The sequence below is a fragment of the Tenrec ecaudatus genome, chromosome 10 (assembly GCF_050624435.1).
Source record: "Tenrec ecaudatus isolate mTenEca1 chromosome 10, mTenEca1.hap1, whole genome shotgun sequence".
Lineage (NCBI taxonomy): Eukaryota > Metazoa > Chordata > Mammalia > Afrosoricida > Tenrecidae > Tenrec > Tenrec ecaudatus.
The window spans coordinates 47,955,924-47,969,673 of NC_134539.1; the positions used below are offsets into that span (position 1 = coordinate 47,955,924).

Consider the following 13,750-nt stretch of genomic DNA (forward strand, 5'->3'; position numbering starts at 1 on the left):
TAAGGATGTGTCTGTGGCTGCGCTCCGTTCTCCTCTCTGGTCTCTGTGTTAATTCACATCCTGCATCCCCAGCCCGCACGGACTCCCCCCCACCCCCCACCTACTCCCAGCTAACATGTCACGGGGGTCGGGGGGGGGGGGTTACCATGAAAGTTCTTTTTCAAAGTCTTGGTTTTTTATCATATTAGAAACGGATACTCTTGAACCAAAACAAAGAAGCCGGTCATATGAGGCTGGTTTCAAAATGAAGGTTGTGTCAAGAGCAGAAGAGAGCAATAATAGTATTGCAAGTAGGGAATTCTGTGTTGATGAAAAGCAAATGAGAAAGTGGAGGAAAACGAAGGCTGACTTGGAATAGATTCCTAAAGCTAAAAAAGCTCGTCGTGGTTTAACATCTTTTTATGGGGCTCTAGAGAGTGAATTGCATAAATGGGTTACGGAGTGTCATCAAAATGGTTACTGCGTAACACGCATGGGAATCCACATACGTGCTCTACAAATGGCTAAGGATGACAAATATAAACCACCAAGCATTGAAAAATTTGCTGCATCAGCAGGATGGTGTACTTGCTTCATGAATAGGTTTGACCTACTATGTTTGAGACAAAGAAAAAAGATTTCCCAGAAATTGCCACAAGACCTTGAAGAAAAAATTATGTCACTCCAGTCATTTATTATAAAACAAAGAAGGATTTATAATTATGACCTGGCAGATATTGGGAATATGGATCAAAGTGCCATAACTTTTGATCTTCCAAGCAACAGAACTGTGGCAAGTTTAGGAGAAAAAACCATTTTTCTCAAAACCACAGGAAATGAAAAAAAAACACTTTACAGTTGTTCTGTCATGTTTGGCTAATGGAACTAAGCTGCATTCTGTCATTATTTTTAAAAGAAAGACCTTGCCTAAAAAGATCAATTTCCCACCAAGAATTACTGTGCGTGCACATGTGAAAGGCTGGATGGATGAAGATGGAACAAAAAAAATGGCGGCATCATGGTTGCAGTCATGATGAGGGGCTCCAGTCATCTGAAAACTTGACTGGGTTGGAGCCATGAGTGGCCTGTTCACACGTGGATGCTGAATGGTGAAAGGCTTGCTTCTTCTCTGCATGGTCTCTCCATAGGCTGCCTGAGTGTCCTCAAGGATGGGGTCTTTCTTGCTAGCGTGGCTGAGCTAGCAGACAGACAGTGGGCTGAGATAGTAGATAGGGGAAGAGCTCATAATGTCTTTTTTAGGATACACCCTCAGAAGCCACACCCTACTGCCAGATTCTATTTGTTAGAAATGCTCAGCCTACAACCAAGGAAAGAAATAAGACTCATGTCCAGTGATTTCTGTCGATGTGCATGCATTCATCGGATAGGGCAGTGTTTTACTCTGTTGTACTTCAGGTCCCTGTGAGCCGCAAGCAAGTCCATGCTCCTAACAGAAAATGCACGACTTCTCTTACAGTGAGGTGTGCAATTTCACTGCTCCTCAGAAACATCAGGCATCTACCTGCTTATTAGAATATCCAGCCAAGTCCACAGAGAGAAACTAGACTCCCCTTATGATAGGAACATTTGTGAACACAATGTTCAAAATGGTCCAAAACAACAACAATGTCCACGTATTTCTATTAATCCTATGCAGTCAGTAACGTGGTTTTCAATCCCACTGCTCCTCAGAGTTTCAAATACTTTTGCAAAATACAGATTCTCCAGGTCTCTGGTAGGAAATTGTTCTCCAACAACATGAATTCCATGGACAGCATCTAATTTCGGTCTTGTCATTATTGTTTTTACTTTTACAATTGATTCTGATACATCTCAAGTTCAGTGCATTTGGAGATTCACGCATTTCTTCACGCATGTTCATTGGTTATCGCTTCACAACTGCTGCTCGGAAGAGCCCTCCCTTCTCTACACCTCTCCTTCCTGTTACACATACGTGTGTCCGAACCCATAGACCTGCTCTCCCCAGCTCCTGGTTAGGCGTTCACGTTTCTCGCTGGTCTCAGGACTGGGTGGTTTCATTAGTAGCATTGTGGGATTCACTAATTCTCCATTTGAGCTTGTCAGATCTTGCATATATTATATTTGTTGTGTGTGTGTTTAATTTATATATTTTCATGTATATATTTTTACCTTCTACAAACTTAAATTTTGCCTTTTTCTGTTTAATAATTCCTTGTTCTTATTTTTTTAAGAATTCAATACTCTTTCTCTTTTTTAAAAGATAGTTTTAAATTTTCCTATTTTCTAGCGTTATTTCCAGGAGTGCTGGTGGCATAGTGGTTTCACATTGGGCTGTAACCTCAAGGTCAACAGTGCAAAATCACCAGCCTCTCGGAGGGATCGAGATGGGCCTATAAAGAGTTACAGTGTTGGAAAACCTCAGAGGCAATTCTACTCTGCCCTACAGGCTGACTATGAATTGCCATTGACTCAATGGCAGTTAATGAGAATGTTATTTCTTACCAAAGTAAACGCATCTCCTAATTGCTACACGTCTTGGCTTTGTTAGCATTCATTTCCTAATCCCCCTTACAATTATAATTTGTCAATGCATCTTAAGGGACGGGTTCTTATTTTCAATCTCTCTGAAATTATTTTTCCCTTCCCAATAATTTTTGAGGTTGTCTTTTGGAGATCTTTCAATTCCCTCCTTCCAAAAATATGTTAAAACGAAAGTTTAGGTCCCTCATTTTTCAGTATTTTGGGGTGTAACAGGGATCCAGTGACTAAGACAGCTGAACGATTAATACAAATTCTTGCCACAAAGCTGTGTTAGGCTGGGCTCTCTAGAGAAACAGAACCATGGACACTTATATATGTATAAGAAAGAACTTTCTATCCAGAAGTAGTTTTCTATTAAGAGGGCACCCCAGCCCTTTCAAACTGAAGTCTAATGACACAGAAAGGTGAAGTGGGCATCAGGGAGTCCCCAGCTGGTGGGTGCAGAGTTGCGTGGAGTCAAGGTTGGTGGCTCAAGAGCGCTGACAGCTCTCAGTGTATGAAGTCCCATAGGGTGCTCTCCTGGAGGGAGGCACAGAGTCCCAGGAAGCAGGAAGGTGAAGGGTCAAAGAGGGAGGGCATGTCTCCATATGTGACAGGAGGCATCATCAGGCTCTGGCTTGACTGACAGGTTGGACTCCACCCCTACACACGTGCAAGTTGCCATAAACTCTACCCACCACCGCCAACATTACTGCTCTTCCTCGGTCTCTCCCTGTGCCCACCCGTTGCACAAATAAGAAAGCCTCACCCGCTCCCACCGTTGGGTATAAGCACTGAGCCACCTCTCCCTACCTCAAATGACAGACACTGTTGGAGAAATCACATTTTAGACCCTTGTTGAAGAAATCAAGATGTAGGTCCTTTTCCCGCACAGAGATCTGGAGTTCTTTTTGTCCCGTATTTTATATACTGAGGTATTGACCTTGTTTTTGTCCAGAGCTCTATCTAGAAAAAAAAAGATTTTTTATTGTTTATTTACCAAGAGAAACTACTACTCCTTAGCCCACAGTCATAGCTCACAGTTCAAGGGCATAGGCCAGTGACGTTCATGGAATCAATCTGAAGAAATTCTTTCCATTCCACAATCACTTTGCACCTTGAAAGACGCCAGCTTTCCTTAGCTCCTCAAAATCCTGCATGGAATCAGAATTTCTGTAGACCTCTGCTTCTGCCTTCTCTCTCCGTTCAGCAACTGCAAGCTCATAGAAAACTCCAGCCGCCAGAGACAGAACGAACACTCCAACAATATGGACCCTCAGACGCCTTGCCAGAAGACCTCGCATCGGAGGGTTCGCCTAAGCACTGGAAGACATGGCGGTTCTTCCCCCTCACACAGACGTCCTTCCCGACTGAAGAAGAGACAAAATGAAATTTTGTCCATGCACTTGCTCTGGTTCGGTGGTTGTGGATTGTAAACCGATAGCACCAGCTGGGGCAGTAATTTTCAGGCTGTAATGATTATAAGCCTACTTGATGGAATTTATAAGACAAAAACATGCATATTATGAATTGAAAGGACACATGAAAAGTAATATTAAAGATGATGGTTTTTATATATTCAGAAAACTTGAATGTCAACTCCAAAGCTACATTAAATAATATAGTTAATAACTGCAAGTTATTTATAAAATACATACGACTACATGATTGATTATTTATGTTGACTTGACCCTAACTCATTGAGATAAGAAATCATTTAATATACCTGAAAGTTTTCTGGAATGCCCATTCTCAAAGAAATCTTTTCATACAGAACTCAACTTCTTTCCCTTCATGATTTCATGATTTGATTACTGCTTAAATCTTTCCAAAACGTCTCTCCAATACTCCCAAGGTGGAACTTGCTCAATCATTTTTGGCTTCGCCTCTACGTTCTGTTTACTTTATTTGCAAGCTTTCCCACCCCCTCCCCCTGTTGATAATCAAATTACCATAAAGAAGAGGTTCTAATACCAAGGCAACAAAGATAAAGACTGAGATTTCAGCTTTGGCTGAGGCTTCAGCTCTACTTAGCCAAATCCCTATTATCTTCTTGGCTTCCCTCACTTTCGTAGTTAAAGAATGGAAAATGTTCTGCCAGTGTTCTCCTATTTTACCTTTCTTTCCACCATGTCTACATGCCCTCGACAGCTTTGTTCACTGTATTTCTTTTATTTCTACAAAGTAAGCTTGATGGCTTCCATTCCTTTGCATGGCAGTAGATTTCTCCATCAAATTCTCTCTCTAGTCAACTAATACAATTATTTTTTATTTCTTAGAATCAGATCACATTCACATACCACATAAATATATATTTTGCAAACCTAGGAGATAGACCTTAATTAGAGCAGGTATAAATGAATGTTAGGTTATTAAGAGTTGTTTGAGTCCCTAATAAAATGTAAAAGAAGAAAAGAGAAAAAAATGATTAGGGCAAAAACTGTACAGATGTGCTTTATACAATTGATGTATGTATATGTATGAACTGTGAAAAAAATTGTATCAGCCCCAATAAATTGTTAAAATAAAAAAAATTTTTTTTTAAATTTTCAATGAAATAAAAAAATTCTATGACTACAAAAAGATACAATAAATTTTAAAAATTATTTTCATAGGAATAAAACAAACCATTAGAAACATAGAAAAGACTGTTGGAGTCTTTTCTATGTATTAGTTTTGGTTCTGAATATGATAAGAGGAATCTGTAAACTCAATAGTCATTAGGATGGTGGACTCAGACTATGATAAGGCAGGGAGGCAGGGAAATATTCGATGGGTTTTATTTTCTTTCTTGTTCAATGGGTAGAACTAAACTGAATCTTTCATGCAGGCAATATAATCCAAACATAAAGTTGCGGTTTTTAAAACATATATGCTTCTGCAGGCTGTCCATAGATTAACCCTTTAAAAATACATGTATACATAAAACAAGTTACCTGATTGCCTCTGGGAAAGAGAATTGGATGTCTGAGATGTTTAATGGGAGAGTGCTTTGCACTGCATATTTTTGGTACTTTTCAAATTTTTATATCATGTTTCTGTATTTCCAATTCAAATATTTTTTTTAAACGTAAGTACTGTTTATTATTTTTTGAAATTCCTCCTAGCTATCTACTAAGAAGCCTTCATTATTCTTGTTGTCTAAAAAAATGTTTTCTTTTAAATGAAAGTATTTTACATAAAGGAGGAGGCTAGTAGGATGTACTGCACTTGGGAGTGGGGCAACCACGGTTACCTGGAAAGGCATGCTCAGCCCAAAGGCAGATCAAATCAATTTTTCAGGCCTAATCATGCTCACCCATGGCTTTTCCTTTATTTCCTCTGTTTAAAGGCTGTGACATAATCGGGGAATATTTGCAGTCTGGAAGTGTTCAGAGAACCAGTCCTTGGTGTGGAAAAAACTTGTTATTTATTCAAAAATCTATGTTCTTCCATGCATGGTTAGTGACGTTGTAAAAACAAAATACAAAAATGATTCCTTCATCCAGAGATACCTTCCACAGATGGCCACTGCAGCTCATTTAGCCATACAAAACAAGCATGTCGCAAGTCTTAAGTAATCGTTCACCTTAATACAAAAGAAAGAAACATAGCCAGGACAGTGCCGTTAACTTGCTCAGATCGATTAAAATCTACCTGGGAAATGATTCATTCATTTCAGGTTGAGAGTATTTGGCGTTGAGTGGACAAATAAGGAGTTCGCAAGGTGCTGCTTGAGACATATGGCATGAGAAACAGGAGAGGTTTCTAGCTTTGCACCTGTGGCATATCTTACTCTCAAACTCCTTGTGTGGAAGATGGACAGAAAAGTCCCAGGGGGCTTCTAAAATTTTGTGGAAAAGTTCCATTTTCACAAACTTTTTTAATCCTCCCTGATATCAATTCTGCTCAATCACAATGACAGAGTGAACACGAAAGGATAGAATGTAGGGCGTGTGTGAGAATATCAATGATCAGAGAAAACCTTTGCAACTGTACTTTTATCATTAAGCGAACTCTAACACTGTTATTAAGTACTGTGTAGAGTTGCTTCTTCAATTAATTCTAAGGGAGGTCTAAATTAAAATGAACAAAGACATGTTCATGGGGGAAAAATCCCCCCTGGGGTATGCATCTAATATAATTATATTAAATATTGAGATTTGGGTTTTTTTTGTCATCTTTCAAAAATAATTCTAAATCTCTCCTATTTAGACCTTTTTTACATTTTCCTGTGGGGCTTGCGTGGCCTGCAGTTTCCCAGGAGATCTTGAAATGCATGCTGTCTCTGCTTAAGAGCACCCTGGGTGTTGATCCAGAGGAATAGAGCAGGCTTGTTGGTAGGCTCTGTTCGGCAGAAAGCCCCTAATCCTGTTTATCACAACAAGAGTCTATTGCTATAGAAATGATAGCTGAGATGCCAGCTTCCACATTCACTGCCTTCAGAGCAGGGCCTCCTAAGAGGAGAAGCCAAGCTACAAGGGAGAACGCAAGTTCTCCGAATAGTAGGCATTCAGACTCTTGCCTTGAAAGAGTAATTGTCAACATTCAAATTAAAAAACGCATGAATGATCTGTGCTGTTGGGTATGCTGTTTGTCTTTTCTGTATCGTGCTGTCTGACTAAATGCAATAATTTGAAATATTCTGTAACATAATAGCTTGTTTTTAAAAGGTCAATAGTTTCCCTTGACTGTGATTGTTTCTTACAGAAATAAGAAAGAAGATTCTGATTAATCTTGTTGCACATTTGACCTTTCTGTAGTCCAAGATTTTCCTCTTCATGATGTTGTTTTTTTGTTTGTGTGTTTGTTTTGTTTTGTTTCTTTTTCTATTAATAGAAGAAAGTGAACCTGAGCAAGATGCTAAAGGTATTACTATTATTATTTGCACCCTGCTTCTTTTTCAATGTATTTTATTGTTTTTGTCAATTTATCTTGTTAAGAAATAACTACCTAAAACTACAATAAATACCATACCTATGTATGGAAAAATATCATAACACAGCACTAGCTAAGTTTTACTAGATGGGCTGTTTTATTATATAACACACTTGTTGGTTTGCATGTCTTAAAATATTGAATCAACGTGAATGTTTTAACTTGGTGGTCCAAACTCTAGAAATACAAATGAAATGGCACGGGAGTATAAATCCCACACAGATTGGAACAGCAAGTTATCCTTTGACAAAAGACTTATTTCTCTTTCAGCTTATATTTTTTAAACAGATGTTAAAATCCAGCTGGGGTTTGATTTCAAGAGGACAAGGAATACCATGTAATTGATCCAAATAAAACAAACCAAATGAAGTTCATTTCAATTGCACACATACATATGTAATTAATGGAGTATGTTTAGATGAGAGCAACTGGAAACCCTCCTGTAAAACACAGGTGCCCTAGTCGAGCTGTCAAGTAAGCTTTGGACTGCTAACAGCAATGCTGGCAGTTCAAACCCGTCAACCACTCCAATGGAAAAAGATGAGGCTGGCTGTTCCATTAAAAGATGTACAGCTTTGGAAACCCTCTATCAAGCCCCTATCCGTCGGAATTAACTCGACAGCAATGGGTTTCAATGGGATTGTAAAACGTGAGTGCTCTCTATCAGTTTTCCTTCAAAGAAAGCACTTTTCATTCTGCCCAAACTCTGTGCCTTTCTAATTTAATCTAAACTTTGGTACTTTGCGGCTAAAATTCCCATCTTCTCAAGTTAAACATGTGACTCTGAAAACACATCTTAGTCTGGTATTTTAAAAACCCCATTTCTATCCCAAAATAAGGTATTGGGGATGATTTCCTATTTCTAAACATTAGGTTGTTTACAACTAAATTTTGGTGAAATCATTCCACCTTGTCCTGTGTGATTTCCCCTCAAATCATTCCTATTAGTACTTGCTGGACTGAATAATGGAACCAAAATACCTGAATAAGAGGACCAGAAAATAACATATATTTTTAAAAGACCAAGTGAAAGGCAGATCCAGGAGAACTCATTTTTTCCTGTGGAATAATTATGCAGAATAGGCTTTATGAGAGATTTATGTATTTCACTAATTCCTATTCCCTTACCGAGTAAAAAGGGGTTTGTCTCAAGAAAAAAAAAACTACCAGTTAGTTTCAGGACTTAATTTACATCCTTGGCCTTGGGGGCTTCCCCTGACACCACATGGGCACGCTCGGTCCACTCGGCTCTATCTTCTGTCAAGGCTGCTCTGGTTCATGGATACCTTGTTATCGACTAGAACTGCTTGCTTCGTGGGCTTTTCTCGTCTTTCTAGAAGATGGTCAAGTTTTCCCTTCCCCCTTATATTGGTTTAGTCGGTAGCGGGTTGGGCTGATAACCTCCAAATCAGTAGTTCGAATTCACCAGTTGCTCTGTGGGAGAAAGACAAGGTGTTCTGCTCCCATAAAGATGTACAGCCTCAGAAACCCACAGGGGCAGTTCTACTCTGCCCTGTAAGGGTACGATGAGCCAGAATCGGCTCAGTGGTCATGGATTTGGTGTTTTATACCCAGATGAGTCCAAACCACCCACCTGTACGTTAGCAGTTGAGCACAGAATGTTTGTGCCACCCAGGACCTCATTTATTGCTATTCCAATGGCAACAGAATTCTGTGTCCCCTCACAGGCTTCTCTGGTGGGGTGGGGTAGGACCCCAAGATTCCTTTCTCTCCTTTAGTCCTCATCATTTTACGTAGATTCAGCAGCAGTTTTCTAGGTTAATGTTGTGATAAAATTTTAAGTTTACATGAATGCTGGCAGACTAAGACAGTAAGTTCCCATTTTCTACCCTCCACAGCCACTAGGATTCTGCTAGTTTGGTTTCTCTTTCCGTCCACCATTTTATTGCTGCCGATTTAATTTTAAATACAATTTCAAATGGTGAATAATTCCATTCATGTCTACTCTGATGTAAGAACATCTATTTTTAAAACACCATCATGTTTCATTACCATCCTCCCACCTTGCCCTCATGTAACAGTACCTTCTTAAAGTCCAGGTCAGTTGTCATCTGATTGTCTCAAAATACCTTTTAACACTTGATTTGTTTGGTAAGAACTCAAAAAAAATCCATACATTATGAGTTACATGCCTCTTACATCTCTAAATCTATAAATGTTTCCACTTGCATTTTTGTTTCTCTCCTAATGCTACAGTGGTTACGTGTTGTGCTGCTAATCGTAAAGTCAGCAGTTTGAAACCACTAGCCGCTCTGACGAAGACAGACAGGGCTTTGTGTTCCCCTAAAGAGTTGCAGTCTCTGAAACGCTCTGCCCTACGGGATCCCTCTGAGTCGTCACGGACTCGGTGGCCGTCAGTAGTGCTGTCTGTTTGGGGGGACACAGAGTAATTTGCTATGTTCAATTTTGTATGTTCTTGGTTTGATTGAACTGCATCCTCGTGATGTCTAGTGTGTTCCTCAATCCTTTATTTTCTTTATGTTGCTAATTATATACCAAGACTTAATTAAAATCTGCTCAATTTTGGTTATTTGGGGACAAAGTCAGTTACATTTTTAGCATTGGATTCTGCTTTTAAGGTTGTCTTTCTTTCCTTTTTCACTGAGTCCTTCTCACCGTGCTGCCTTGAATACTAGAGTCCTGCTTTTCCTTTCTCCTGGCATGGGGTCAGTGGTTGTTGTGGGGGGATCCAAAAGTTTGTGGGAGAATGGAATTAAAAGCTGGTGCAATTTTTACATGCACCTTTTGACGCCCCCTCATATTGCTAACTTTCTGATCCTCTTCTAGATTTTTATCTCTTATAATCCTTAATAGCGAATGACAGGAGGTTAAACTAGTTTGAATTTGCAGAAGCACCCAATTTCAAACAAGTTGTATTTGCCTCTATCTCACTGAATGATGTAATCCCTTCTAAGAAGGGAGAGAAAGATGAGGCTATCTGCTCCCATAAATATTTATCTTGGAATCCTGTAGAGGGTTGCCACGAGTCAGAATTGACTCAATAGCAGTGTACTTGGTTTTAATTTGGGAATTTAAAAGGGTATCTTAAAATCAGACCAACTTCTCACATAGCTACGGACTTGATTTATCATTCTCTTCTGTCTAGGAAATACAACCTCTCCTGTACTTTAGGTTACAACTCCAACCCCACAAATTCTAATGCACTAGACAGTGTTCCCCAAAGTGGGTGACCCCACCACTGCTGGATGCTAGGATGATTCAGGTGGGGTATAAAAGCAGATCCTTATACTTTGTCTTGGATTGTGGCTTATAGCCCAAAGGTTTTAGTTGCTAGGGGGGTGCTGAGTAATTTTTTTTTCCTGAAAAGGAGGCAGAAGGTCAAATAAATTTGGGAACCTATGAACTAGAACAACCAAGTTTCAAGGCACTTTGTTAATTGAGGCTTCATATTCTATCACCACGCAGAAGAAAGATGAACTTACTACTCCCATATCAAGTTATAGTCTTGGAAACACACAGAGGCGGTTCCACTTTGTCCTAAGGGTCTCTATGAGTGAGAATTGATATGATAATAGGGAGGAAATTATATCAGTACAGTGTCTGGAACCTGATGTGGTCACTATAAATTGGAATCAACTCAATGGCAGTAGGTTTACTCTATTATTATATTTTGTATTTAAGTAAAGGACAATAAAAGGCAAGAGCCTAAGAAATTATATTAACACCATGTTGAACAATAGAAAAGATTTCCTATGTGCTATGTTGGGTTCCCTGGAGAAGCAAAACCAGTGGTGCTTGTATGCATTTCTATACAGAAAGAGATTTAGATTGAGAAATGACTTATACAGTTGTAGAAGGACGTAAGTGCAATTGGTTCAAGTCAGGCTGCTCTGGACTCATGTAGCTGTAGACATTGATGAACAGGAAGCCAGAAAATGAATCAGGAGTGGGTTACAGGCTGGTGAATGCAGGGTCAAATGAATCCACCATCAGTAGGTAGTTCACTGATGGCTCCTGGGACTGGCTGGCAATGCAACAGAAGATTAAGGAACCAGATGCAGGATCCAGCGCCAGCCAAAGGCAAAGGGCCAAAGAGAATCCGTCTCTGCTTAGTTCTTTGAAACAAAAGGCCACACCCCAAAGGAGGTGTCATCAGGTATCAACCAACCTGATTGATAGGTTGGACTCCAACCCTACCTTCACCCAGGAGTGCCTTGTTGATGACATAGACTCTAATCCTCACACCGTGCTATTTTTATAAGAAGTCAGAAATCTTGAAACTTGGTTCCTCATTCATTCATATTGCCATCGAAGAGCATCTATGATAGTTCCCTGCTATAATACAAATACCACAAGTGAGCGGCTTTAAGAACCAGAAACTCATTTTCTCACAGTCTGGAGGCTACAAGTCCAAATAAGGGCCTCAGCCATGTTGATTCATTTCTTGTTTATAGCCCTGGAGGTTTCTTGTTTCCTGGGAATTTCTTAGCTTGTAAATGATCCTCACGTGACATCTGTCTTCCCCTGTGTGGTTCACCATATATATTCTGGTTGTTTTAAAACTCTGTAATAATTAGGGGTAGGATCTACCCTACAGTTGTGCAACCGCATTAAAATAACAAAAGAAAAACCCTATTTCCAAATAGGATTGCATCTACAAATACAAGGGCCAGGAACTCACCATATGTGAGTGGGTACCAAAATAAGGGGGGGGGATTTTTTTCCCAAAGCTTTGTATTAAAAATTTTTTTTTACAAAAAAAAACTTATCACCTTGAAAGTAATCAACTTTATACTTAATACATTAGTCACAGCTGCAATTCTTGGAAACATTTTTCAAATTTATCTCTTTAGATGGCTCATAGCACCTCTCTCATTTTTTGCTTCACCTTTTCTACTTCATCAAATCACTGTCCTTTCATGTCCCTCTTCATCCAAGGAAACAAAAAGAAATCACATGGAGTGAGGTTAGATTCATGGGGCAAGAGAGGCATGCTGCTTTTGTTAAAAACTAGTGCAGAGATGGCTGCACGAGCAGGTGCATTGTTGTGGTGGCAAAACCAGTCCCCCATCTGCCACAATCTGGCCTTTTTTGTCACATAATGTTCCATAATCTTTTTAGATCTCTAAATAGAAGTTTGGTTAACAGTCTGACCTGGTGGAATTAACTCCAAATGCACAACAAGTCAACATTTTTGTCCATTTGGGAGGGTGATAGACATCCAGAAAAAAGTTTGTCATCAATAAGCATTTCACTTTTTTTTGGAAATGAGAAAATCACTTGCATAGTTGAGTTTTTCCCATTGTGCTGTCCTTGTAAGCTGTGTTCAACATCTCACAAGTTTCTGCGGCTTTTTCCAGAGCAGGAAACAAAATTTCACAGCCACACGCTGTTCTCTTAAATTGGCCATCACAAAAAACAAGGTTCGATTGAAACTGGTTTTATGAAAACATTCACTGTGACCAGAGAGAACCTTCCCAAGTGATGCCACTGGGTGCACTAGCCCAGAGTGGATTGCTCGCCTAGTAAGAAAAATATATTCTATGAAAGCTTCATACAGTAGAGCTTTTATCTGGGATACTTTTTGGTACCCCCTAGTATTTGGAGGGACACAATTCAATCTATAACCTAACACTTACTAACATCAAGTACATTTTAACTCCTAGTGGCACGAGACAGGGTTTCCAAGACTGTAAATCTTCACAGAAGCAGACAGCTCCATCTGTGGTGTTGAACTACTAAACTTGTAGTTAGCAGTCCAATATCTAACCCACAGCACCATCATATTTTAAAATAACTCTTTTAAATAAAGCAACTATAAAAGTTATCACATTTATCAAATGTGAGAACAATCTAAAAGATTTTTGGAATCTTTTTAAGCATAATATTTTAAGCATAAGCTGATATTTTTAAGTATCTTTCAATGTATTATATATTCTGAGCCTTGGTGCTACTCTTTAAAAATAAGTTGTTTTTTTTTAAGAAAGATAAAATGCATTGCTTTCTTATGCACAAAGAAATAAGCAGTAGTAGATCCCCCCTCCAGACAACCCATCTCTTTAGTTAGGGGGAAGAGTCCTTCTCACACCAAAGAAACTTCCTCTTCATGAGTCTCCCCTCAACAGAATTTGAATTGCCCTTTCTTCTGCCTCAAATATTTTCATGTTTTATCCAATTTACACATCTTTCTGAAAAGTCTGATAGGTTTGTCTGCCCTCCCACTGAAGTAGCATTACTTAATGATTTCACTCACTCTACAAATACAATAGTGTGATAAAAGGAATATTATTATGTACTTTATTTGCCCAGGCACTCTTCTAGGTATGGACTAATGGGGGTGGGAGGGTGGGGGGCACCAGGGGAGAGGGGG

The 13,750-nt window shown here is 39.3% G+C and overlaps 1 protein-coding gene across 5 annotated transcripts in view; it reads left to right on the top strand.

The window, feature by feature from the left end:
• Window positions 1-13,750, top strand: part of MUSK (muscle associated receptor tyrosine kinase) — a 101,812-nt gene that overhangs the window by 40,552 nt on the left and 47,510 nt on the right. For 2 of the 5 annotated variants that reach the window (XM_075559019.1, XM_075559022.1), the window contains exon 6: window positions 7,300-7,329. The exons of the other annotated variants lie outside the window; for them this stretch is intronic. In XM_075559019.1, coding sequence (XP_075415134.1) covers window positions 7,300-7,329 — 30 coding nt within the window. The remainder of the gene's footprint in view (window positions 1-7,299; window positions 7,330-13,750) is intronic. 5 annotated transcript variants of the gene reach the window in all.